General features: G+C 41.1%; 1 protein-coding gene across 1 annotated transcript in view; it reads left to right on the top strand.

Annotated features, from left to right (window-relative positions):
* ADGRG4 (adhesion G protein-coupled receptor G4) overlaps positions 1–22659 on the top strand; it is a 91937-nt gene that overhangs the window by 36529 nt on the left and 32749 nt on the right. The window contains 5 exon segments of the mRNA XM_081809303.1: positions 1752–1915; positions 3450–3582; positions 5307–5425; positions 14179–14395; positions 15395–15557. Of these exon segments, the coding sequence (XP_081665429.1) occupies positions 1752–1915; positions 3450–3582; positions 5307–5425; positions 14179–14395; positions 15395–15557 (796 nt within the window).

Genomic DNA, 22659 nt, shown 5'->3' with positions numbered 1-22659 from the left:
GAAATACTGAGCAGGGAAGTGGAAAAGCAACATGGAAAACTGCCTTGGTCCTGTTCAGACACATGGTCCAGCCCCTTCTGGAACACTGCTTGATGCAACTCAGAGAGGCTCATGGGAAGGTCACTGACATGTTCAGCGTGCTAAGAGCAAAGAGTCTGTTGCAGCAAAGGGAGACGTTTAAAAAAAGAGGAGTCCTCTTTAGATTGGCAAAATGAGAGCTGGGAAGAGATGGGCGCCACGTGGAAGGGGAGGGCGAGCAGGGACTCCACCGACTGTGGATCCGTGGAGGAGAAGGCATGGCTTAGATTGGACAAAGAGAAAGTTTGAGTTAACACAGGCACATCTAACTGGAATACCAGTCAACAGCTGTAGGAAACGTTGGAGATGTGTGCTTCAAAAAGATGTATTGGCAAATAGAAATGGGGAAAAGGTCTAGGTAAGCTTGTGACTCTTTTTTTTTTTTTTAAGATTTTATTTATTTGAGAGAGAAAGAGAGCATGAACAGGGGAAGAGGGGCAGAGGGAGAGGGAGAAGCAGACTCCCCGCTCACGGGGAGCTGGCCGCGGGGCTCGATCCCAGGATCATGAGCTGAGCCAGTCAGCCGTTTAACCAACTGAACCACCCAGGTGCCCCTAAGCTTACAGATGCTCTGTAATGGAATAGCAGAGAAAATTAGAATGTCTGAGGACCTTGCTCCAGCGGTTGAGGTCAAGGACAGCCCTATTCTTTCGTAACATATCTTTTAGTGGACAGAATACTCTAGGGATGTACTAGGTATTTGTGACCTTGGCTAAGTCTCAGCTCCCTCATCTGTGGAATGGGGACCATAATAGCTCTACTCATGAGGCTACAAATGTTAGCTACTATCACTACCATTATCTCCATTATTCTTCTATTATAGAAATAGGCCTTCTGCAGAACACATCTTTAGAGACTAATTGAGCATGTGCCATTTGCCTTCTTGCAGTAATGATGGATAAATTGGAGACCAGAAGGATAAAAGGTTTTCTCTGAGGGAATAAATCCTGAGTACTCCATCTTCTCTATTAATTTGTACAAGCTCCTAGAGAACGCATGGCTAGTTTTTTTATTTTATTTTATTTTTTAAAGATTTATTTATTTATTTGAGGGGGAGGAGCAGAGGGATTGAGCAGACTCCTCACTGAGTGCACAGAGAGTCAGGGATTGATCCTGCAACCCTGAGATCGTGACCAGAGCCAAAACCTAGAGTCGGATGCTTAACTGCTTAACCGACTGAGCCACCCAGGCACCCTTAGTTGATTTTAATATAATGCAACTGTTGCTGACTGTTCTTTTGAAAATGGGTTTTGAGTTGTTTGTTTTGCATATGAGAAAATTTATCAGAAGATTCCAATATGCTGTCTCCCATCATTTCTTAAGATTTGCCCGTTGAGGGCGCCTGGGTGGCTCAGTCGGTTAAGCGACTGCCTTCGGCTCAGGTCATGATCCCGGAGTCCCGGGATCGAGTCTCGCGTCGGGCTCCCTGCTCGGCGGGGAGTCTGCTTCTCCCTCTGACCCTCCCCCCTCTCATGCTATCTCTGTGTCATTCTCTCTCTCAAATAAATAAATAAAATCTTTAAAAAAAAAAAAGATTTGCCCGTTGATAGATGTAAAATGTTTGTTATTTATGGACTCCCAATTAAGTCATCTGTGTAGAATTTCAGCACCACGGGCAGGTTGCGCTCTGTTGACATAACTGCAACAGCATTCTTTCTTGCTCTGCTTTTTAGCTATGTTTGTCAGACCATCCTAAAGGCCAGCTCTTCCTTAGCAGCCACCGAATTGATTAGCAGGATCAAAAGTAAAATACATGGCAACCTCACCCATGGAAACTTCACCAAAGGTCAACTGACGTTAATAGTAAAATCTGAACACGTTGCGGTGAAAAAACTAGGTAACTGGGGGGAGGGGTATTCCATACACATTCACTCCCCTTATTAGAGAGCTCATAATGCACGCACAGTCAGACATCCTGAGTTCTGGGGGGAGAGGAGTTGTCTTCATGTTCCTTTTCACATCCTCAGCGCTCACTTGCCCTGACAACATTTCCATCAGTAAGAGCTTATGAAGAACACAGAGGGGTTACCAGACACCATGGACCAGCTCTGGATATCAGCAGTGGCCAGTCCGTCAGCGGAGTGGGAGGACTGTCTCTCTTGCATAAATACCCAGAGGCCTGGGGAGCTTCCTCATTCCACACAATAACTGCCCAATAGATGCTTGCTAATTTATTGATTGATATAGCCAGGCTATTCATCTGGGAAAGTGATCTGGGAACAGTCCAGAATTTCTCTCAAGGGCATCTCTTTCCTTTAATGGTAAAGAGAAAGGCTATTGGACCACCACTCCATGTCCTTGCCACGGCTGCCAGTGGACTGCGCTGAAAACATCGGGCTAAGCCAGATAACACGCGGAGGATTTAGAACACACAGTCCCTGGCAACGAACTGATCAGGTAGCAGAGGGCAGGCTGTGATTGCAAGCGACAGTGAAATGGGAGGCAGAGAAGTGTAGAAGCCACAGGCAGATCCCACTGTGCAAATGGCGCTCATGGCTGTCCTCAGAGGAAGCTGGGATTCTCCCGGCTCTCCGCTTCTCCCAGCCGCTCTGCCCACATGTGAAGGAAAGATTTCCAGAATCTGGGTCACAAACCCAGTGGGTGGTCAGTAAAAACCAGGAACTTATTACACACACTCAGCCCAGGTCACTTCTCCCTTAACGTGACCACACTTGGTGGCAAAACCTTGACCTTGGTACCACCAGCAGAGCAGAGCTCCCGTGTCTCATCCTGGCGATGGCAGATACATTGAGTTTACTAAAATCAAATCCACCCCAGAGTCCGTTAGGAAGGGAGGAACCATCCAGAAGGAGAAGTCAGCCTTTGGTTTCCTGTCACTGACAGTTGGGGGTACCTCAGAAGGAGGGCACTTGGCAGGTGAGGACTTCTGATTTTTTTGTGTATGGCTTGAACTTTTTTCAATGCAAATGTAACATTTTTTTAAAACCAAGACCAAAAAACAAAAACAAAACTGTCCTGTCAACTTGTGCTTTTAAGATTTATTTTTTTAATTTTTTTTATTTATTTGACAGAGAGAGAGAGAGTGAGAGCAGGAACACAAGCAGGGGGAGTGGGAGAGGGAGAAGCAGGCTTCCTGCCGAGCAGGGAGCCCGATGTGGGACTCGATCCCAGGACCCTGGGATCATGACCTGAGCCGAAGGCAGACGCTTAACGACTGAGCCACCCAGGCGCCCTCAACTGAGCATTTCATGTATTTTCAGTGAAGCCTGATTTAAATGGCCTGGTAGAAAAAGTTTTTATTTGCTGGTGTTTACGTATAGGGTAATAATGATTACCATAATAACAAAATGGATTTTCATGACACTTGTAAGTGCCTTTTACCCCTTCAAATGCATACGTTTTCTCCACAGAGCCAGGAAGGTGCAAAGCCCAGGAAACAGTCTCTAAATACAAAGGGACCTATAAGTGGCTCTTAACCAACCCTACTGAGACAGCCCAAACTAGGTGCATAAAAAACAGGCATGGAAATGCTACTAGGATCTGGTACGTATTGGCCAAGTTCTAATTGTCGGTTCAGAGACTCAAAGATCCTCTTAACTGGGGCCATGTTTCCGTCATTTGACTGAGCAGCCCTCCCACCCCCATCCCCTCTACCCTGTCCTGCCTTCTTTCATCCTTCGGATCTACGTAAGCATGCACAGGCAACATAAGAGCATTCTAGAAAAATGTTCAAGAAGACAAAGGAGAAAAAGTCACCCATAATCCCACCACCGCTGCTTTTAGGTTGGCGTATTTTTCATCTTCTTGTTCCCTGTGTGCCTTTAAGTTTTATGTAGTTTTATGTCGTGGTAATCACTGTCCTCATCTCAATAATGTGATTTACCTTTTCACTCAATAGTTGATCAAACATTTTCAATGTTTTATGTTCTTCTTCTTAATGACCATTTTGAAAAATTGCCTCAGAAGCTACCTCGTTGATGGGCCATAATAATTTACTAAATCACCCTTCTATTGTTGCCTTATCATTTTCCTTCTTTAAATCATCAGTCCCTCTTCTCTGACTCTCTGCTGTTAATGGTTTATGCCATTAACTTAAGGAGGCAGACCAGAAGGGCAGCAGGTTTTGTTTGACAGAGGCTTAAAAGCTCTCTGTTGGAAGGCAACATCTTGGACTGGGTCCTACTCTCTTTGTACATCTAATCAGTCAGCAAATCATGTTGGTTTTGTCATCACAATCAAAGCTCGTATGTACCCTTTCCTTTCCATCCCCACCACCACAACCCCAGTGCAGACCCTTACTATCATCCCTTGTCTACTATTAGAGCAGTCTCCTCGCCTTCCCCCATTCTGGTTCCACATTGCCTCGGGTATTAAGTCTAAACTCCTAAACACGGTGCTCAAGACCCACAGGCACCCTTTTTACCATGTCTGCCGGCCAAACAGGGCCATTTGCTGTTGTGGGCTCCAATGGGTGCCTCCCTGTGTCTAGTTCTCTGCCTGTGCTATTCGCCCTGCTTCGGGGTGGGGGTGGGGGGCTTTCTCCATCTCTGTCCTTTCAGCGTCCGGCTCGGCTCAAAAGTTGCAAATAAGTTCTCCTTGCTCGGTGGTTTGGTAGATTCAGTTTTGTTGGTACAGTTTTTCATCTCATGTCTTGCCTCATAGATGTAGTTACATGTACAGACTCGAACCACCAAGTTACAACCGGCTCCTCCAGGGACCGGACCCCGCCTACTTGTCTGCGCCACCTGTCAGCAGTCCTGGGTGCTCAATCAATGTGCGAGCTCATTTGAAATGAACTGGATTGAATTGGATGAGGCATAGGGGAGGGTGGATGATGAAGGCCGATGAGCTACAAAGGGTGTATGCTCATTGCCTTCAGGAAATGATGTGCGGAGCTAGGGACCGCATTCTACCAGGAATTTCCTCTTAAAGTGGGGGTAAGAAGGGAAAGTGAGGGTAAGCAGCCATGTCCAGAGGGGCAACATCTCCGCCTCGACTCTCCCTCCGCTGAGCATTGCCAGGCTTCATCTCAGACTCTTGTGCCTTTTTACACCTCCTGCATGGGGACCCTACATTCCCTTGTTCCCCAAGAGCAAAGTATTCATCCACGGGGCTCTCACCTTTGCTATCTCAGCCCAGAGGCTGGGAGTGGGCAGAGGGGAGGCATGCCAGAGCTACACCGTGTTCCTTCTTTGTTTGCTCTAAGACTTTTCTGGCCTCATCCTCCAATAAGAAAGCTTTTTGTCCCTCCCTCCTCTCTTTTTCAGCTCCATCAGTATCCACACTGGCAAATCTCAGTGGGAAAAACCAAAGTTGAAACAATGCAAACTGCTTCAGGGACTTCCTGATAAGATCATGGATCTTGCTAACATTACTATCAGTGATGGTAAGACTGTTCTGTACACATTAATGACATAATGCAACCTCGGTTAGTTCGTCTGCTTGACCTGAGATGAGAGGGTACAGGCAAGCCTCATGTAGGAAAATCTACCTTACAGTGATCCAATTTCGGAAACTAAGGAGTTAATGTTGGTAGAGGTGGGAGTGGGGCATGCTAAGTTGGGACCGTCAGTGTTTTTTATTTTATAATTTTTGGCTAATTATTATTTTTCATTTCATTTTATTTTTTTAAGATTTTATTGATTTATTTGAGAGAGAGAGAGAACGAGCAGGGGGAATGGCAGAGGGAGAGAGAGAAGCAGGCTCCCCACTGAGTGGGGAGCCTGACTCGGGGCTCGATCCCAGGACCCTGGGATCATGACCTAAGCTGAAGGCAGAGGCTTAACCCACTGGGCCACCCAGGTGTCCCATTATTTTTCATTTTAAAACAGTTTTAATGGGGGGGTGTCTGGGGGGGTGTCAGTTAGTTAAAAGTCTGACTCTTGGTTTCGGCTCAGGTCATGATCTCAGGGTCATGAGATCAAGCCCAAGTCTGGCTCCACGCTCAGTGGGGAGTCTGCTTTAGATTCTCTCTCTGCCTCTCCCACTGCCCCTCCACCTGCTCGCTCCCTTTCAAATAATAAATAAATATTTACAAAAACAGTTTTGGGGCGCCTCGGTGGTGCAGGCAGTTGAGCATCTGACTGTTGGTTTTGGCTCAAGTCATGATCTCAGGGTTGTGGGATCGAGCCCTGTGTCGGGCTCTGCGTTCAGCTTGGAGTCTGCTGGAGGTTCTCTCCCTCTCCCTCGGCCACTCTCCTGCTCTCTCTCTCTGTCAAATAAATAAATAAATAAATAAATAAATTAATTAATTAATTTAAAAAATCTTTAAAAAAAACCAAAACAGTTTTGGGGCACCTGGGTGGCTCAGTCGGTTAAGCGTCTGCCTTCGGCTCAGGTCATGATCCCGGGGTCCTGGGATCGAGCCCCGCATTGGGCTCCCTGCTCCACGGGAAGCCTGCTTCTCCCTCTCCCACTCCCCCTACTTGTGTTCCCTCTCTCGCTGTGTCTCTCTCTGTCAAATAAATGAATAAAATCTTTAAAAAAAAAAAAAACCAAAAAAAACCCAAAACAGTTTTAATAGGTAATTCTTCACATAGTTCAATATTGCAAAAACAAAAAGGAAATACAGTGAAACATCTTCCCACTGCTCACCCCAGCCATTCAATAAATATCCACAGAGGTATTTCATGTATCTATGCGGAAATTTACATACACACACACCATACATATATATATACATATGCATATACATGTATAGTCTCCCTCCCTCTTAGTACACAAAGTGGAGCGTGCTATCCATGCTGCTCTGCACCTTGCTTTTTTCTTTTAACAACATATTGCAGAAATTATCCTTTTAGTATATGAAGAGCTTCCTCATGCTTTTTATCACTGCATTATATTATACTGCATGGACATGCCACAATTTATTTCTTTAACCTATTTCCTGTGGGTGGGCATTTAAGTTGTTAATAACATTTTATTTTTACAAAACTGCTGTAATGGATTCTGTACATATGTCATTTTGCGTAAGTGGGATATACTTGAAGCATAAATTCCTAAAAGTAGAATTGCCGGGTCAGTCATACTTTTGATGGTGTCAAAATGCTCTCTGTAATGCTTGCTTGCACTAGTTCATACTCCCACTTGCAAGGCAGGAAAGCACCTGTCTCAGGGTACCTCCATCAACACAGCACGCTATCAGACTTTTGGATCTTTGGTGATGTGATAAGCAGAATTTGATATCTCGTTGTGGTTTAAAAAGTTTCTTATGAAGCTATTCACATATCATAACATTTTACCCATTTGCTGGGTATAATTCCATGGTTTTTAGTATGTTCACTAGATTGTGCAACAGTCACCACTAATTCCAGAACATTTTGATCTCTCCAAAGAGAAGCCCCATACACATTAGCAGGCACTCTCATTCCCCCGCTCCCCACAGCCCCTGGAAACCTCTAATCTACTTTCTTCTTTTAATTTTATTTTATTCTAGTAAGAACACTTAACATGCGATCCATCCTCTTGAAAAATTTTTAAAGTACAATGTTGTATGGCTGACCTCCAGAATTTATTCATCTTGCTTAACTGAAACTTTATGCCTGTTGATGAGCAACTCCCCGTTTCCCCTTCCCCAGCCCCCCGCAAGCACCATTCCTCTCTGTGCTTTTGTGAGTTCCACTATGTTAGATTCCCCATATAAGTGAGATCATGCAGTATTTGTCTTTCTGTGTCTGGCTTATTTCACTTAGCATAATGTTCTCCAGGTTTATCCATGTTGTTGCAAATGGCAGGATTTCCTTTTTTTTTTGAAAGTGAATAATATTCCAGTGTGTATGTACGTGTGTGACGTTTTCTTTATCTCTAGATGGACACTTACGTTATTTCCGTATCTTGACTATTGTGAATAATGTAATGAACTTGTGCGTGCAGATATCTCTTTGAGATAGTGATTTTAGTTCCTTTGGATACACATACACAAGTGAGATTGCTGGATCATACAGTAGTTCTATTTTTAATTTGTCTTCCACAATGGCTGCACCAATTTACATTCCCACCCACAGTGTACCAGGGTACCATTTTCTCCACACCCTTGACAACACTTTGTTACCTCTTGATTTCTGATAATAGCCATCATGATTACTGGTGTTGAGTACCTTTTCATATATCTGTTGGTCTTTTTTATGTCTTCTGAGAAATGTCTATTTGAGTCCTTAGTTCATTTTTAAATCAGGTTACCTGTTTGTTCACTCTTGAGTAAGAAATTTTTTTTTTTTTTTGAGTAAGAGAAATTCTTAAAAAAAATTTTTTTTAAGTAGGCTCCATGCCCAATGTGGGGCTTGAACTCACGACCCAGAGATCGAGAGTTGCCTGCTATACTGACTGAGCCAGCCAGGTGCCCCATGAGTTATAAAAATTCTTCGTATATTTTGGAGATTAACTCCTTATCAAATATATGGTTTGCAAATATTTTCTCCCATTCAGTAAGTTGTCTTTTCACTCTGTTGATTGATTGATTATCTCCCTTGTTGTGAGAAACTTTTTATTTGATGGAGTCCTACTTGTTTATTTTTGTTTCTGTCGCCTGGGCTTTTGGTGTTGTATCCATGAAATCGTTGCCAAGATCAATGTCATGAAGATTTTCCGTTATGTTCTCTTCTAAGAGTTTTTGATTTTCAGGTCTTGCATTTAAGTCTTGAATAATTTTGAGTTGAGTTTTGTGTAAGGTGTAACAGGAGGGCCAATTTCATTCTTTTGCATGTGAATTTTCAGTTTTCCCAACACCATTTATGGACGAGATTATCCTTTTTCCATTGTGTGTTCTTTGCACTGTTATTGAAGATTGGTTGATGGTATATGTGTGGATTTGTTTCTGGGCTCTCTATTCTGTTCCATTGCTTTTTTTTTTTAAGATTTTATTTTTATCTAAGACAGAGAGAGAGCACAAGCAGAGAGAGAGGCAGGCAGAGGAAGAAGCAGTCCCCCCTATGTGGGACTCAATCCCAGGACCCTGGGATCATGACCTGAGCCGAAGGCAGCCGCTTAACAGACTGAGCCACCCAGGGTCCCTGTTTCATTGGTTTATAGGTCTGTCTTTATACCAGTACCATGCTGTTTTGATTACTGTAGCTTTGTATTATATTTTGATATCAAGATGTGTGATGTCTTTCTCAAGATTGATTTGGCTATTTGGTTTGTGTGTGTGTGTGTGTGTGTGTGTGTGTGTGGTTCCATATGAATTTTAGAATTGCTTTTTCTATTTCTGTAAAAGATACCATTAGCTAGACTAGTTTGGTAAACTCTGTTGTCCCTGCAGTGTACATCTTCTGATTCTTCTCCTTAGAAGATGCAGCCTTGGTCTTGTACCTATTCTCCCTGACTACCAGGGATGACTGTGGTTCTAGCTAGGTTCTCTCTGTTTCTTTCTCCCATCTCCCTGCTGAGCTTCTGGATGGTGTGCCTCTCTCCGTATCACACCCAACTGTTAGCCTCCTAATTGCTAGCTGATGGCTCTGTTGTTTTTGACAAAACCCCGGGGCATAAATTGCTCCATAGTCTGATCCCATTATAGTCCATCCCCTTGGCAGGGGCAGAGTATTGCCAGTCTTTGAGGCTTTCTCCCACCCTTCTCTGTGAAAAAAATATCTGTCCTATGGGGCAAGAGCTGGGGAGATGGTGGGGTGGTGAATGTGTCCTTCACAAGGTGCTTCACCAGGGTTTCCCTATGGAGCAGGGGCTGTGTTTGAATTTGAGGGGAAGGGGGACTTGCTGCTGGCACTCAGACGCGAGCCAGAAATATGGGAACTTCCAAGGTTCACTGGCTCTCAAATCCATTCAGAATAGTTCTTCTACCCCAGTGACCTGGGGGAGATGGTAACTACCACTCAGCTGCCTAGCCCAACAGAGCAATTTTTCCACAAGGCAGAGCTCTGGGAGATGGGTGCATTTCCTAGCCCAAATGCCATGGCCTCCCACTGTACTGACCAAGTGTCCATAGATTTTGTTGATTAAATGCATCTCAGTTGGTTGGAAGATCAACCTCCAGAGACTTTGAACGGTTGTCTTTGCTAATTTTGACCAGTGTAACAGAGGTTGCTCTTGGTGAACTTTTCCCCAACCCCTCCTTACAGTGCTATTCTTGAAGTCCTGCCCCTCCTTATCGGTGTTTTGAAAGCATGCCTAAGTTTCCCTCATTGACTCTCAGTCTATACATACCTCGTTAGGCGTAGTTCTACCATGTGAAGCCCCCACCCCACCATGATGACTAGTTGGAAACTGAGGCACAGGACAGCCAGGGAATTGCCTTGAGGCAGTGAACTCCTCAGACTTGTCTTCCTTGCAGAAGATGGAAATTTGAGATCCTTGCCAAGGAATATCTAGAAGAATTAGAAAAGTAAGCATGGCTCTGATGGTTTCTAGGTCCAAAATCATGAGTCACTAGGGAGGGTTGCAGCTTGAAGCAAGCAGGCAGCGAGTCAGAGAGGTCTGTGTTTCATGCTGACCTCCCTCCTCTGAGCGACACATTTTTCTTAGACACGATAATAGAATTTTCTCCTTAGGAGAAAAAGTTAAACAACCATAACAATAAGAAAAGCATTGCACTGAGTTAGGATTTTTAGAAAATTAACTGTCAGAAGTCACTTTATTTAAAAACAAATCTGCAGAGGATGAGAACAGTTGCATGGTGGCTGTAATGTATATAACTGAAAATAAATTATCAAATTTATTAGCTTCGGAGGAAGGCTTCTCCTTGTAAGTCAGGAGCTTAATGAAAAATGAGTACAGTGTAAGGGAAAGAAAATGCATTCACTTTGAAACAATTTTTCTTTAGCCTTCAATCTTGCTGACAAGCATTAGATATCTTGGTTGGAGAAAAACTTGTCAGTTCCCCAGTTAAATGCTCATTTCATGTAACTCCTTAATATCGCAGAGTTCAAAAAGGTACCCTTATTTCAAAGGTCTGTGGGTTCTTTGCTTTGCCCTGTCTTTGTGACCTCCAAAATACTGAAGATGCATCACACTCTAATGAAGTTGGCTGGAACTTTTCACAAAGCTGTCTCCTGGGTGTGTCCATCTCGCTGCCTGGGCAAGATAGTGCATGGTGGAGAGAGAATGATGTAATTCCCAGGATGTCAGGGAGAAGGACTGCAAAGCACAGCTGTTCCAACCCCCAAACTGTAGAGAAAAGGGGCAAAGTAGAACGTGATATCAAAGAACACTAGCTTCGGAATCAAACAGGCCTGGATTAAAATCTGGGTTAGAATCTCCGTGTCACAATTTCTTAATCTGTATAAAGGCAATAATGTTAGTACCCGTCACACAGGGCTATCATGACCATTAAATTGGAGGATGTATGTATAATGCCTTGTGGTATCTTGTCTCCAAAATGCCCACCATCGATTCATTCCCTCCTTGTCTATTAGAAGCTGAATTGGGGCTGCCTTGTGACTACCTAGCCCAGTAGAATTTGGCAGTTGTGAGGCTGTGCCAATCGTGGGACTAACTTTTAAGGGGACTGGAAATTTCTGCTTCCATCCTCTTGTATGCTCTCCGAACCCAGACAGCATGCTATAAGAAGCCTGGAAAATGTTTAACCACCAGCTCTGCCAAAAAAGGTAATTTTGTCGCACTTGTTGATTTCCTTGGTGCGATCCTCCCCTGATGGCTGAATACAAACTACAACATGCAATTACTGAACATGGAGTTGGTAAGAGATACACAGATACTGTAGATATAAATAATCGCCAAAGCATAGATTACTAAACTGTAGCAAACTCATTAGGAAGTGATGAGTCTTGGGTATCACCATTGTTTTTTTTTTTAAGATTTTATTTATTTGACAGAGAGAGACACAGCGAGAGAGGGAACACAAGCAGGGGCAGAGGGAGAGGGAGAACAGGCTTCCCGCGGAGCAGGGAGCCCGATGTGGGGCTCGATCCCAGGACCCTGGGACCATGACCTGAGCCGAAGGCAGACGTTTAACAACTGAGCCACCCAGGCGCCCCCACCATTGTTTTTAATATAACTTATTTAATTAAAAGTTGATGTAATTTAATTTTTGATAATGGCTGTGTTTAATAACCAGCTCATAAAATTGCTGAAAATTTAACAATTCATTCTGACAAGTTGATACCAGCTGGCTCCAGTTATACCACTGGGAAAGGCCATGTGTCAGGAACAGCCTCAACTGACCCCCAGAGGACAAGAACCCCAACTGACTGGTCCACGGGCATCAACTGCCAGCCGTGTGAGCGAGCCATCTCAGACTTCCAGCCCAGTCGAGTCTTCAGATGACTCCAGTCCCAGCTGCCATCTGAGCACAACTGCATGAGAGACCCTAAATCAGAATCACTCAGCGGAAACTGGTCAACACACAGAACCATGAGGGATAATAATGAATTCTTGTTTGAAGTCGTTACGTTTGGGGGTAGTTTGTTATGCAGCTGTAGACAACACCAATACTGGCTCATTGAAATTGCTCAGTCAATAACAGATATGATTATTGTTTTGATGGCTGCAATTATTGGCAGATTAATTGAAACTATTTCAAGCAATGGGAGATCTATTTATTTTACAATGAAGAAGGGAGGATTCCTTTTACTGCTTTGGCTCGAGGACTTAGAATTTTTGCACAATGTGTGTAATTTGTCCTGAGTTTGACCTAAAAAACATATAACTCTAGATGAAAAGTCTACAATTACTTTCCACAATATAGTTAGTCTCCCATTGGCCTATTGTTTACTTTCCTCCTGCGACAGCAGGGACTGCAGGAAGTAAAGTCACACCACCAACGCCCAAAGAATGACTCCAGGTAGGCAGCTCTGGCTATCCCATTTACAGCAAAGCCTGAAAATTTAATAAGAATGATAGATTGGTGAATGAGACCACTATATTTTTCTTCCATCCCCTGTCTTATTGTTTTCTCAGTTTCTTTAACTGACCAGAAGATAGATGTAACAAGGACAAAATATTAATTTAGAAGTAATTACAACCTTGTTCAACCTCCCCCTTTCTTCTACCTCAATTCCTAGGTAGGCCATGGTTGGGCAGATTGAAGTAATGGTTAAGGGGGGGGAATTGAGAGAATCTCAGTTAAGATTGCTTAATTTACATTGACAAGGACAGAGAGCTGTTTGCAGAGAGAGAGAGGGAGAGAGAGAGAGAGAGAGAGGATGATGTTTATGGTAATTTATTTTGTTTTCTCAAACAGACTTGGTTATTTGTAATGTAACCCAGGTTAAGTTATGAATATAATCTCTCTCTGGACTTTTTCTCAATGGATTGTATTTCTCGATTATTGTCCGTTATATTTCAGTTACTGGACTTAAATGTGAGTGCTTTAAGCTAGGAGAGCACCACAAGGAACTTAGCTTTATATGGGTTATATTGAACTAAAATCTAATTTGTATTGTATTTGTTTAACAAATACTGGCATTATGGTTATGACAAACAGAGGTCTTTTGTTTTAGAGATGCATACTGAAGTATTTATAGATAAAATGGTACGTCTGGGATTTGCTTTAAAATAATCTGGGGTTGGGGGAAAGTGGGTGAGAGTGTAGATAAAATAAGATTAGCTCTTCATTGACACTTGTTGAAGCTAGGTGATTCATGAGGTACATGGGGATTCATTATACTATTCTTTCTACTTTTGTGCATGTTTGAAAATTTCCATAATAAAAAGTGAAGAAAAAAGTGGGCGAGTTAATATCTATTGTTCTTACTCTCTCTAAAAAAAAAAATCTAAATGAAATTGCTCTTTATTATATGTGGTCCATATTTGCTTTTTTTCTGTGACTGCTGGTTCTTGACAGAAAAATATCATCACCACCCTTGATTATGAAAACACAGACTGAGTGTTTGCTGATATTTTAGTACAGGTGGGATCTACTTAACTCAATCCAATACTCAAAAGTCTTAACTTAATTAGAATCTAATTGCAAGATAATCTTCAGTGACAAAAAGGTTTCCCTGGTGTATTTTAAAAAGGATTTAATGAATAAAAACTTGACTTATGTGCTATTTTCTGGGACTCCGCTTATTGTAGAAATTGAGGTCCAGCCTTCTTTTTTATTGTAAATTTTGCTGCCTGGGTAGATATTTGCATTTGACTGCCTTTACTTTTTAAAGGGAAGGAAGCAGACCAGCATGGCCCCAAACTAAATAATGCAGGTTTTCCATTTCAATTTTCTTTCCCCAGAGAATGTGGATGATGTTGCAGAGCACGTTTTAAATTTAATAAATGCATCCCCCATTCTGGATGAAGAAGAAACAAAGATTATTGTTTCTAAAGCATCTGATATTTCCCAGTGTGATGAGATAAGTATGAATCTAACCCAGATTATATTACAAATAATCAATGCTGTTTTGGGAAAACAAAACAATTCAGCCTCTGATCTGCATGAAGTGAGAAATGAGTAAGTACTAATGCTTTGGTAAAATAAGTTATTTCATAAAACTTTATAGTATTTGTTATTCACTCTTTTGCATACAGTCCCAAATTGTCAAGGTCAGGTGGCTATGCATCGAAAGCTGAGTTAGTACAGTGCAATGGGGTCATCCCACACAAATCCCAATTGTGAAGGAATGCATTGCAAAATTCTAATTCAACATTAATCACAGCAGCATTTCAAGTAGATAGTTGTCCCAAACCAAACCTCCACTCTATTTTCCCCACCCTGGGTGCCCCCCCCAATATCTATAAAATGCATCCGCCCAGTGCTCAAGCAAAAAGCTTAGGAATAATACTAGTTACCTCCCTCTACCTCACAGCCAACCAGTAACCAAGTCTCGTAGGAGGCACCGGATGTGAGGTTTTTAATCCCTGAAATATTCCTCGAACCCATCTACTTGTGTTCATCCCCACCATCACCACCACCCTAGCCCCAGCCTCAGACCTCTCCGCTGACCTTCTACAGTAACCTCCTAACTGGGATCCCCGCCTCTGCACTTGCTTCTCTATGGTCTTTCTTCTACATGGCAGCCAGAAAGATCTTTGCATGCACATATCAGATCATGTCATTCTCTTGCTTTTAAAACCCCTTGGTGGTTTTCTGGTACACGTAGAATAAAATCCAAATTTCTTTGCTTATGAGGCCATGCAGCATCTGGCTTTACATACAATAATGTCATTTAATCTTGAACCACCTTGCGAGAGGAATGCTAAGATTACCTCTGGCTTGCAGGTGAGTAAACAGAAGCTCGACCACGTTATTGTTAGACATTAGAGGAACTAAGACTTAAACCTGAGCCTGTCTAACTCCAAAGCCAGCACTCTGATTTACTAATCCCTTAAACAATATAAAGACAGTGATTAAAACTGAAGGAAAAGTCTTACATTGAGGAAATCTCGGAAGGAGAATGGGCCTTATATTCAAGTGGTAGGAATGCTCTTCTCTCCCTGTGGTTCCTTGCAGAATTCTGAGGACAATCGAGCGTGCTGGTCACAAGATGGAGTTTTCTGGGAGGACAGCAAATCTGACGGCAGACAGGCTGGCGTTGGCCGTCCTGCGGATGGACCACACATTTGAAGGCATGACCTTCGGCATTCGCTCCTATGAAGAAGGTGCAGACCTTGAGGTGAGTCCAGCTCGGGGAACTGAGAACAGATCAGGCAAGTCTTCATTCACTTACTCCTTGGGAGAGAGAGGGGATACTTCTTAAAGGTTTTAGTGTTCAGAGGACCTTATGAAAATACAAATATCCCAGTGAAAGATTCATATAGAAACCCCAGTAGCCTAACACCTTGGTTGGAATGGTGTCTGTGAGGTGAGCAATGATACCACCTTTGGCCCTGTGGCCCGAAATCATCTCACGTGTTACCTTATTATTAGCTAGCATTTCCGGATGTTGGGGCACTGATCTACTGTCTGTACAGATAAGGAAACAGAGCAGTTGAGTAACTTGCTCAAGGACGCAGAGCCTAATGGCAAAGCCAGTGTTCAAACTTATGTCTGTCTGGCTTTAAAGTCTGGGCCCTTTCCATCACACCACAATACCTCAGCCTTTGGCAGGCCACAGGCCGCCAACCCCTGCAGAAAACAATTGGGGAGGGCGCCATTTTTTTTTAATTTACTGTTTAAAAAAATTATAAAATTTCCATATGGGGAAATGCACAAATTCTAAGTATATATTTTCTGAATTCTAACAGATGTGTACATCTGTGTAACTCAAACCCCCATCAAGACATAGACTATTACTGTCACCCCTAAAATTCCCCTCCTGCCCCTTCCCAGTCAATCCCCACAACTACGACCTCCCCTGGCAACCACTGTTCTGATATTTTGCCACCATAGTTTTGCCTGTTCTAGAACTTTATATAAATGAATCATAAAATATGTACTGTTTTATATAAGACTGCTTGCATGTAGCGTTCTTTTGTTTCTATAGTTCATTCTTTTTTATTGCTGAATAATATTCCATTGTATGGATATACCAAAGATCATGTGTCTAGTCTCCTATTGATGGACATTGGGATTGTTTCTGGTTTTTGGCTATTATGAACGATAAATACTGCATTGAACATTCATGTAAAAGTCTCTGTGTGGACATATGTTTTCATATATCTTGAGTAAATACCTAGGAAAGGGATTGCTGGCTCATAAGATGTAAGTTTAAATTTGTAAGAAGCTAACATGCTGTCTTCCAAAGTGGATCATGGAGTGATTTTTCATTTTCTTTTTAAATCGAAGTACAGGGTGCCTGGGTGGCTCAGTTGGTTAAGCATCTGCCTTCAGCTCAGGTCATGATCCCAGGGTCCTGGGATCAAGTTCTGCATCAGGCTCCCTGCTCAACGGGGAGCCTGCTTCTTCCTCTCCCTCTGCCGCTCCCCCTGCTTGTGCTCTCTCTCTCTGACAAGTAAATAAATAAAATCTTAAAAAAATAAAATAGAAGTATAGTTGACACACAATGCTACATTAGTTTGATTTTTCATTTTTTTAAAGATTTTATTTATTTATTTGACAGAGAGAGACACAGTGAGAGAGGGAAAACACAAGCAGGGGGAGTGGGAGAGGGAGAAGCAGGCTTCCTGCTGAGCAGGGAGTCCGATTCAGGGCTGGATCCCAGGACCCTGGGATCATGACCTGAACTGAAGTCAGACGCTTAACGACTGAGCCACCCAGGGGCCCCTCATTTTTGTATTGACCATTTGGGAATCTTCTTTGGTGATGCATCTGTTAAAATCTTTCGCCCACTTTTAAATTGGGTTGTTTGTCTTCTTATTAAGTTGTATTTTTTATGTATCCTGGATACAAGGCATTTATTAGATATATGTTTTGAAAATATTTTCTCTGCGGCTTGCCTATTCATTTCCTCAGTGGTGTCTTTTTCTTTCTTTAGAGAGAGAGAGAGAGAGAGAGAGTGGGTGGGGGGCAGGCAAAGGGAGAGGGAGAGAATCTCAAGCAGACTCTGTGCTGCGTGTGGAGCCCAATGTGGGGCTCAACCTCACTACCCTGTGATCATGACCTGAAATGAAATCAAGAGTTGGATGCTTAACCGACTGAGCCACCCAGGTGCCCCCTCAGTGGTGTCTACTGATGAGCATAAGTTTTACCTTTGATGAGGTATAATTTATCAGTTCTTTCTTTTATGAACAACCTGTGACTTGTCTAAGAAATCTTTGCCTACCAGCAGGTCATGAAGATACTCTATGCTTTCCTTTCAAAGATCTATGGTTTTAGCTTTAATGGGTAGGACTATAAACCTAATTGAATTAAATTTTGTGCATGGTGTGAGGAAGCATGGTGTAGCATATGGTTTGGAGTTCATTTTGTTCTATCTAGATACTCACTTACTCCAGCACCATTTATTGAGACTTTTCTTTCCCTCTTGGCTTGCTTTGGCATCTTGGACAAAAAGTCAATCATGCAGATGGAGGTCTAGTTCTGAACTTTCTATTCTGTTCCATTAATTTTCTTATAGATGTGTATGCCATGATCACACTGTCTTGATTCCTCCAGTCTTGAAGTCAGGTAGTGTGAGTCCTTCAACTTTGTTCTTTCTCAAGATAGCTTTGGTTATTCTAGGCCTTTCCCGTGTCCATAGGAATTTTCAAACATGCTTATCAATTTGTACAAAAAAGAAATGTGTTGAAAGTGATTGGGATTGAGTTGAAGCTATTGATTAATTTTGGGAGAACTGATTTCTTAGTAATATTAAGTCTTCTCATCCAGGAACATTTACTCAGGTCGACTTTAATTTCCCTTAGCAATGTTTTGTACTTTATTTATTTATTTATTAATTATTTTAAGTTTTTATTTTCATTCAGTTAACATACGGTGTTATATTAGTTTCAGGTGTACAATATAGTGATTAAACACTTCCATACATCACCCTGTGCTCATCACAAGTGTACTTACTCCTAGGTGATAAATAGAGATAGACATAGACTATCAACTTTATTTTTATATACTTGCAGCAAATCATTGGAAAATTAAATTTAAAAAATTCCATTTGCAACAACATCAGAAAACATAAAATATTTAGGAATAAATTTATTTACTTACACCCAGCATGGAGCCAATTATGGGGCTTGAATTCATCACAGTGAAATCGAGACCTGAGCTGAGATCAAGCGTTGGACTCTTAACTGACTGAACCACCCAGGTGTCCCTTTGTTTTGTAGTTTTAAGCAGAGTAGTATCACATGTCTTTTTGTTTTGTTTTGTTTTTTTAAAGATTTTATTTATTTATTTGAGAGAGAGACAGAGAGAGCATAAGCAGGAGGAGAAGCAGAGGGAGAGGGAGAAGCAGACTCCCCGCTGAGCTGGGAGCCTGATGCGGGGCTCGATCCCAGGACCCTGGGATCATGACCTGAGTCGAAGGCAGACACTTAACCATCTGAGCCACCCAGGCGCCCCTCCCATGTCTTTTGTTAAATATAAAAATAAATTTGATATTCTATGTCTATCTCTAGCTATCTCTATCTATCATCTCTCTCTCTATCTATCTATCTATCTATCATCATCATCTAATTTTGAATCCTATGAATTTGCTAAACTCACCTGTTAGTTGTAGCGGTTATTTTAGAGATTCCTTAAGACATTCTATGTAATGTCATCTGGCAACAGAGACAGTTTAATGTCTTTCTTATTGTTTTTTATTCCTTTTATTCCTTTCTTTTGGCCTTTTTGCTATTAGTGCCTCCAATAAAATTCTGAATTGAAGTAGTTAAACTGACATCCTTGTCTTGTTCTTGATATCAGAAGAAAAGTAGTCACAATTTTACCATTACTGTGATGTTAGCCATGGTTTTTTGTTGTTGTTGTTTTGTTTTTAGATGCCCTTTATTTGATTGAGAAAATTATTTTCTCTTTCTGGTTTGCTGAGAAATTTTATTGTGAGTGGTTGCTGAATTTTGTCAATTTTTTTTTTTCTGTATCTCTTGAAGCAATCACTTGGCTTCTCCCTTTTATCCTTCTAATCCAGTGAATTACATTGATTTTAGGATGTTAAACCAATCTTGCATCTTTGGAAGAAAACCTACTGGTAATGATGTATTTTATATATATATATATACTATATTATATACTATATATAATGATGTTTATATACTGCTATTTTCAACTTGCTTATATTTTAAGTATTTTTACACTAATGTTCATGAAGGATGTTGGTCTGGAATTTTTTTCTAATTTTTTTTTTTTATCAGGCTTTAGATTAGGGTCATGCCAACTTCATAAAAGTGAGTTGGGAAATGGTCCCTGTTCTACTTTCGGAAAGCGTTTGTGTAACATTGGTGTTATTCCTTCATCAAATGCTTGATAAGTTTCACTAGGAAACTCTCTGGGTCTGGAATTTCTTTGTGGGAAGTATTTTAATAGCAAACCTAATTAATTTAATGGATGTAGAGCCATTCGATGTTCTGATTCATCTTGTGTCTGTTTTGGTTAGTCATATTTTTCTAAGAATTTATTTCATCTAACTTGTCAAGCTTATTGATGGTAGTTCATAATATTTTGTAATGACTTCTTAATGTCTGTAGGATTTATAGGGGTGGTCAGCAAACTTTTTCTGTAAAAGGTAATAAATATTTCAGGCTTTGTAAGTCACAGGTGGTCTCTGTCTGATGAACATTTTTTTTTTCTTTCTCTCTTTCCCTCCCTCCCTCCCTCCCCCTCCCTCTCTCCCTTCCTTCTTTCCTTCCGTCCTTTGTCACATTCTTTAAAAAATGAAATGTAAAAGCCATTCTTAGCTTGAGACATATGAAAACAAGCCTTGGGTAGGATTTGGCCTGCTGACCAATTTATCAATCTCTGATCTACAATAAAAAATCTCTCTTTAATCTTGATAATGGTTTTTTTTTTAGATTTTATTTATTTATTTGTGAGAGAGAGAGAGCACACAAGCAGGGGGAGCAGCAGACAGAGGGAGAAGCAGACTTCCCGCTGAACAGGGAGCCCAATGTGGGACTCCATCCCAGGACCCTGGAATCATGACCTGAGCCAAGGCAGATGCTTAACCATCTGAGCCACCCAGGAGTCCCAAATTCTTGATAATGTTAATTTCTTTTCTTGTTCTTTTTTTTCTCTTGATCAGTAAAACTAGAGATTTTTCAATTTTGTTGATCCTTTTTAAGAACCAACTTCATTAATTTTCTTTGTCGTTTGTTTTCTATTTTGTTACCATCTGCTCTTAGCTTTATTATTTCCCTCTGTGTACTTACTTTGTGCTTATTTTGCTCTTCTTTATCTAGTTGCTTTTTTTAAGATGTTATTTATTTATTTGACATAGCGAGAGAGCACAAGCAGGGGGAGGGGCAGAGGGAAAGGGAGAAGCAGACTCCCACCAAGCAGGGAGCCTGATGCGGGGTTCCATCCCAGGACCCTGGGATCATGACCTGAGCCGAAGGCAGACGTCCAACCGAGCCACCCAGGCACCCACTTTATCTAGTTTCTTAAGGTAGATCCATAGGCCATTGATTTTAGACACTTCTTCTTTTCTAATATAATCATAAAAAACTATAAATCTCTCTCTAAGCACTGTTCAGCTGTGGTCTGCAAATTTTGATATGTTGTATTTTCTTTCTTTCTTTCTTTCAGAAAGAGAGAGAGAGAGAGAGAGCACGAGCAAGGGGAGGGGCAGAGGGAGAAGGAGAGAGAGAATCCCTCAAGCAGACTGAGTGGAGCCCAATCCAGGCTTGATCCCACTACTCAAGATCATGACCTAAGCTGAAACCAAGAGTTGGTCCCTCAACCGACTGAGCCACCCAGGCACCCTGATATGTTGTATTTTCATGAGCAGTCAGTTCAGAATATTTCCTACTTTCTTCTTTGATCCGTGGATTATTCAGGAGTGTGTTCTTTAAGTCCCAAATATTTGAGGAACATCCAAGACATATTGTTGTTGTTGATTTCTTATTTATTTCACATGGATCACAGAATGGACTCAGAATAATTTCAATCCATTTAAATTCGTTGAGACTTGTTTTATGACCCAGTGTGTGATCTATTTTGATGTTTCATACACTTGTAACACTTGGTGTGTTCTGCAGTTGTTGGTTATGTTGTCCTACAAATACCAGTTAGATCTCAAAGTGGTCGATAATGTTGCTCAGATCATCTAAGTCTTTACTGATTTTTTTCTAGGTTTCCTAGTTTAGAGAGGTGTTAAAATCTCTGACTTTGATCGTGAAATTGCCTATTTCTCTCTTGTGTCAAATTTTGCTTTGTTTATTTTGGGGCTCTGCTATAAGGTGAATATACATGTTATGTCTTCCTCATAGTAACTCTAATACTAACCTATTTATCATTATGAAATAGTTCTCTTTATTTCTGGTAATACTCTTTGTCTTGCAGTCCATTTTATCTGATTTTAATATAGTCATTGCAGCTTTCTCATGTTTACTGTTGTATATATGTTTTTGCACGCACTTACTTCCTATCTATTTCTTCATACTTAAAGTGCACTTCTTGTAGATAGCATACAGTTTGTGTTTCACTTTTTTATCCATCCTGAAAATATCTGCCTTTGAATTGAAGTGTATAATTCTTTGAACATTTAATGTATTTTTTGATCTGGTTGGATTTAAGACTACCATTTTATTTTATTTTCTACCTGTCCTTCTGGTTTTTGTTCCTCTTTTCCTGATGCCTTTTGGTTTATTTTAATATTTATTACAATTGAGCTTCAATGTTTTACTGACTATTTAGTTATATCTATTTGCATTATTTTCTTGATGGTTGCTCTAGAGATTATAATATGCATCCTTATATTTTTGTAGGTTGCTCTAGAGATTACAATATGCATCCTTATATTTTTGTAGTCTGCTTCGAGGCAACATTGTACCAATTCATGTAAAACACACAAACTTTGACCATACATATCCATTTACACCCTCTGTATTTTATGTTATAGTTGTCATACATATTATGTCTAAGATCAGAAACCCCACAAGACAATGTTCTCGTCCTTGTTTTAAAGAGTTTTATGAAATTGAAAGAAAAAAATAGTCTTTTATATTTATATAGATATTTATAATTTTCAATGCTCTTCCTTCTTACCTAAAGGTCAGAGTTCCATCTGATATTTCCCTTCTTCTTTTTTTATTTATTATGTTATGTTAATCACCATACATTACATCATTAGTTTTTGATGTAGTGATCCATGATTCATTGTTTGCGTATAACACCCAGTGCTCCATGCAGAACGTGCCCTCCTTAATACCCATCACCAGGCTAAC

This window comes from Leptonychotes weddellii, chromosome X (assembly GCF_054177405.1).
Source record: "Leptonychotes weddellii isolate Sample4059 chromosome X, ASM5417740v2, whole genome shotgun sequence".
In the NCBI taxonomy this organism is placed as follows: Eukaryota; Metazoa; Chordata; class Mammalia; order Carnivora; family Phocidae; genus Leptonychotes; species Leptonychotes weddellii.
The sequence above is the reverse complement of the archived record's forward strand: the minus strand, read 5'-3'. Positions and strand labels throughout refer to the sequence as shown.